The 5665-nt window shown below is 38.0% G+C and overlaps 1 protein-coding gene across 1 annotated transcript; it reads right to left on the reverse strand.

Moving 5' to 3' along the window:
* Window positions 1–1305: 1305 nt before the first annotated feature.
* Window positions 1306–4031, reverse strand: LOC129003286 (uncharacterized). The gene is made up of 2 exons (XM_054431576.1): window positions 3838–4031; window positions 1306–2698 (listed from the first exon to the last, which is right to left on the reverse strand). The coding sequence occupies exons 1-2, from the start codon at window positions 4029–4031 to the stop codon at window positions 1306–1308; spliced, it is 1587 nt and encodes a 528-aa protein (XP_054287551.1).
* Window positions 4032–5665: the final 1634 nt, after the last annotated feature.

Consider the following 5665-nt stretch of genomic DNA (forward strand, 5'->3'; position numbering starts at 1 on the left):
ACAAATTTAATTTATTTAAAATTAGTAGCTTTTTAACCTATAAACAATCTTATAGTAAACTAAATAATATTTTAAAAATAAAATGGTGTTGCATTGTTATATTTATCTTGGAAACCAATTTTGAAGGCAATTAAAATGCGAAATTTGCGAATAGGTCCCCTACGTATACTTTAATTGAAAAAGCTGGCCAGCTGGTCTTTGTCTTAGCAAAGTAATTTACAGCTTTTTATGTTTAATGGCGTTAGTCATACCTGAATACCTGAATACCTGCTGCGACGTCGTTGACCAGAATTTCTGGATAGACTGTGTCATAAACTAAAAATAATATTTACACTATTTACAATACTTTTGGCAAGATGGCGTTGAGCCTATACTCGATGGAACGCATCAAAATACTCGTCAACTGAGTACAGTGGTCGGTCGACTAGCCAGGCTTTAACTTTCTTTTTAAAAGTGGACGGTTCACAAGACTTAAATCTTTGGGGGAGACTGTTGTACATCTTCAGAGCCCTGATGCGGAAAAAGCTTTGCGTTTTGGACAGCCTGCAGTAAGGTATGTGGAGCTGGTCTCTGTTACGAAGGTTGTGGGAGTGGTGGAATTCCCTTGTTGTGAGCTGATCTAAGTTATCCCTCACATAACAGAGGCCAAACAGTACATACTGGCTGAAGATAGTAAGGATTTTTAGGCTTCTGAAGATAGGCCTACAGTGCTCACTGTCACTCTTCGATGCAATAATCCGAACCGCCTTCTTTTGAAGGAGGAGAATATCTTCACACCTTGCAGCGTGTCCCCAAAGCAGGAGTCCATAGGAGAGGTGGGAATGAAACAAGCCGTGATAGACGGTGGTCAGGTATTGCTTCGTCAACAGGGGTTTAAGTCTGCGGAGTAGATGGATGACTCGAGAGAGCTTCGTACAGATACTGTCCACATGGCCACTCCAGCTAATCTTTGTATCTATTACAAATCCCAGCAGCTTCACCTCTGTTAAAATGTCAGCGTTTGTACGACTGAGACTGCACACAATTTCTTGGGTTTTTTCTCGGTTGAGGCTCAATCCGTTTTGTTGGAACCAAGTCTTTGCCAACTCAAAAACTTCTGCGGCCTTTTCCCGGGCCAAAACTGGAGTAGATCCTCTGGCAACAATTGTTGTGTCGTCAGCAAACATTAGGACGCTTCCAATGGCACTAAGGTCATTTATCATGATTAAAAAGAGGACACGGCCCAATACTGAGCCCTGCGGGACACCATGCTCAATTAATCCAGGTGAAGAGTTGGCTCCAGATATCGACAGCACTTGTCTGCGGTCACTGATTTTCTCCCTTTAATGATTGTAGTAATGACTGATACGACCTGAAGGCATCAAATACACTGCCACGGATCCCAAGATTTTCTAATTTTTGTAGTAGCATCTTATGGTTGACGGTGTCAAAGGCTTTGCTGAGATCTGCAAGGACCAAAGCAGCAGAGCCCTTATCCTCAAATGTATCTAGGACCTCCCCTATCAGCTCAGAGACAGCTGAGATAGTCGAGCGACCACGCCTGAACCCATGCTGGGAACTCGCAAGTAGAGAGTTGCGCTCCAAGTAGTCCACTAGTTGCCTCTTCATAATAGTCTCGAACACCTTTGCAATAACTGGAATTACTGAGATGGGCCTATAACTGCTGATAGATGCTGGATCACCCTTCTTAAAGACCGGGACCGTTCTTGACACCTTCAGTGAATTGGGAAAGACTCCGCTCTGTAAACATGCATTAATAGTTTTTGCTAGAGGTATGGCTATTACTTCCGATACATATTTCAAGATGGTGACAGTCATTCCATGCACATCAGGGCTATGGGAGTTTTTAAAGTTGTTAATAATTTTCATAACTTCATCGGGTGTCACATTGCGCCATCTCGTGAACGTACTGACAGTTGGCCTAGACAAGTTAGGAGAGAGCAGAGGCACAGAGTCATCGGTCGGAGAGTCAAAAGATTTTACAATTCTATCAACCTCACCGAGGAGGAAAGCATTAAATTCGTCAGGGCTAGCTGCACATTTCATATCTGGCTTACGTTTCTGGACCTGGTTCACTAGGCCCCAAGCCGCCTTGCATGAATTTTTCGCTGTAATTATTGCAGCCATATTCGCTTCCTTTTTAGCCAGATCTACCTGGACTCTATAGAGCCTCTTGGCCCTGAGATAGAGGGTGTGGAACCTAGTCTTTTCAATTGTGCAAACACACGTCCTGTATCTATCATGGAGTGAAATCATTAATTTCCTCAAGTTTGCCAGTTCATCAGTATACCAGGACTTATCACTGTATCTCGGTTTACTTTTACATGCCAACAGTCTGGTGTTACTAGCTGATACATTTTTTACAGGGAAAACATTATCAAAGATGTACCTAAATATGTCAAAAAAAGAGTCAAACCCCGATTCCGGATCGTTTTTAAGAAGCACATCACTCCAGTCAACTGTTGACAAGGTAGACTTAAATTCAGGTAAGCTTTCAGTTTTAATGATGCGCCTAGTGCGCTTATATTTACTGGTCCATTGTAAGATGTTGGCGTCACTTACCCCAGGCTGAAGAAACACACTAAGCACCACCGGACAATGGTCGGCGATGACAGGGTCCAAGGTCGACACAACATACTCCCATGATTCAAGAGAAGTGGCAACAACATCAAGGCAGTTCAATCCCCGTGTTGGAGTCCTGCTAGGCAAGAACAGGCCATGACTTTTGAGAATATATACAAATTGCCTAAAGCTGCTATCCTCAGTATTAACTCCAACGTTAATATTAAAATCACCGCCCAAAATAATTGGAACATTCAACCTAGCTAGGTAGCTTAGGCATTTATCAAGTGCATCAAAAAAGTTTAATATATTCCCTGATGGTGACCTATAGGCTGAAACCACCAGTATTGACAAGCTAGTGACATACACACAGGAGATTTCCAAGTCTTTCTCAGTACAAAAAATGTCTACCTCTATTGGTTGTGAATTGAGATTTTTATTATTGACGAATATAGCAGTGCCACCATTTTTAAATGTGGATCGATGAAATGCTGAAACTAGGCTTAATTGGCCAATACTACTCTAGAACTCGACTTCAGATTTAGTTAGCCAGTGTTCACTTATGCACAAAATGTCTAAGCATTGATCATCGGCAAAATGGGCTGTCAGGTTAAACTTTGTACGCAAACATTGGACATTAGCAAATGCCATTTGGATGCCGGCTCTACCTTGGGTTACCGGTACTTCTGCTTTTTGCTCAGTAGGCCTACAATTAGGCAGAGAGCCAGTGGGCTGATGTTCAGAGATAGGCTCGGGCTGGCAATTTATTGTTGTTTGTGTAGGCCTAGGCCTAGCATTGCTAGATGACTTAATTAAGTATGTATTTACATTATGTACAGTTGAGAGTTTATCTACTAGGCCTATGTTGTAACACTGGCTAGGGGTCTCCTGAATAAAAAACGTTTCAGTACAGCGTTTTTAGGCCAAGAGGCACTTTGGAAAAGTTCATCCTTACGATCAAAATCTACACCTATCTTAAAGCTAGCATTTGATCCTTTTGTCTCTAGTTTTTCTACAACAGGAGAGATGCCTGCGAATTTTGTAGTCACAAATTGTTTAACTGTCTCTACAGTAGTATCATTGTTTAGCCTACCCAAATAAAACCATGCTTTTTTGTTACCTGATAGAGTTTTATCCTCACATGTTCCAACAATTACAGGGGCAGATTTTTGGTTAGGTTTAGCAAGTTTCCCTTTTACAGGCAATGCACCAGTCTTGGTCCTTTGCGTCTTCTGCTGCCGGTCACTGGCACTTTGGTGTTAAGAAGAATTTGACTTTAACACTTGGTCTGAGTCACGATCTTGCCCGGAGCCACAGCCTTTGCGATCAGACACACTAGTGTTACTAGAAGCAGGGTCTATGCTATGTGAAAGGCCTGGCCTTTTACAGCGGTACTTCCTTCGCTGAATTTTCCATTCGTTGTCATTTGATTCTAGATTGGGGAAGTTTTCCTCGTTTAGCACAATCATTTCTTCGGCCTGGGTATGGTGTGTATCAATGATAGTCGTATTTTGAGACGTTCCAGGACTAGTGAGTAGGCCTAGGCCAGCGTCATCCTTGTAGTTGTTGTCATTATCGGTAATCTCCTCCACATTAGATGACTCTTGAATCTTCTGAATTGAATTAACTGATGTTCTTACTGATATAGTTTTCTAAAATACTGTATTCTCGCACTGAATAGAGAGCCAAGTATTACAATAAAAAAAATACCCTTACGATACTGTTTTACCTATTGATTTATGTACGTAATTTGTCAGGCTATTTTTGACGAGATTTATTTATGTTGTCACACATAATAAATTATATATTACAAAATATCAGCCTTCTTTAAGGACTATTCTATTTACTTATGATGGTTTATCTTCCTTGTGCACGATTAACAATGGAAAGAATTTAATGACGTGTGTATTATTTTGAAATGCAACTGTTTTACCCAATAAGTTCTAAACGTGTTCGTACTGATGTAATAAGGCTCTAACTGTTTATTATTTTGAATAATACAACGGGCATATAGGCCTATGCTATATTAATATATTTAATGCTTCTATTACTGAATTAGAACCTAAAGATAATTTTTAAACTGTTATAATTTGGACAAAATGATTGAGAGAGAAAGCCACCTTAAGTCACTATAGGGATGAAGAGTCTAATTAATCCTTGCTCTGAAATCAATCTCCTGAGACTTTCCATCTTATCTTGCTGAAAATCTTAGGCAATTTCGTAAATTTACTAAATATGTAACATTTACTGGGTATCACTTATATTCGTAAAAGAAATCACAATTTTTACTTTTGACTCCAGCCAGGCTTGGAAAATAATGTATACCTGAATTAAAAAAAACCTACAATACCTACATTTAAGAAATTATTAAATTATAAACAATAAATGTTTTAATTGAAAGTAATTAACTCGATACTGCACGACATTATTAATTATCTCTAGATATTGCACCATCATTAAGCATTAATGTTATTCGAAGTAACATTTGGGTATTTTAGAGCAGTATAAATATGGTCACTTCCTAAGGGACCAACGAATTGTGAAACTGAATATTTTACAACTTCCTCCAAGGACCTTCATTTGTTACTTCATAATATAAAAGATGTAACGTAGCTTAACATATTGAATCATAATAAACAAAATAATCTTTAATCTAAAAAGATTTATTTTCATAAATATTGTTAAATAAAATATTGTATTTTTTGTAGTACATCAGTCATTGAAAACGTTAATAAGATGAAAATAAAGCTACATTTAAAAAAATAGTCACAATTATAGTGTTTTTTTTTATTATTATATAAAAGACTCGCGTTATTTAATTTATACATTATATGTATATTAATTGAAAGTAATTTTAAAGATATGATAAAATGTATACTTATATATCAGGCTATATGTCCATTTATCAATCTTTCCTACTTTATTTATGAATACACAATTTGTAAAAAACAACTTTTCTTCAGTTTTCATCAATTTGAAATTTAATGCTTAGTAGTGAGCTTTTTTCCCCGTTTCTGTTTCTTATAAAATCGCTAGGTCTCAAGGAATTTAAATAAAAACTTAATAAACAACGTATATTTACTATATATACACAATATCACAC

This window comes from Macrosteles quadrilineatus, unplaced genomic scaffold (assembly GCF_028750875.1).
Source record: "Macrosteles quadrilineatus isolate MER2022 unplaced genomic scaffold, UCM_ALF_1.0 Scaffold_9__3_contigs__length_116548681, whole genome shotgun sequence".
Lineage (NCBI taxonomy): Eukaryota > Metazoa > Arthropoda > Insecta > Hemiptera > Cicadellidae > Macrosteles > Macrosteles quadrilineatus.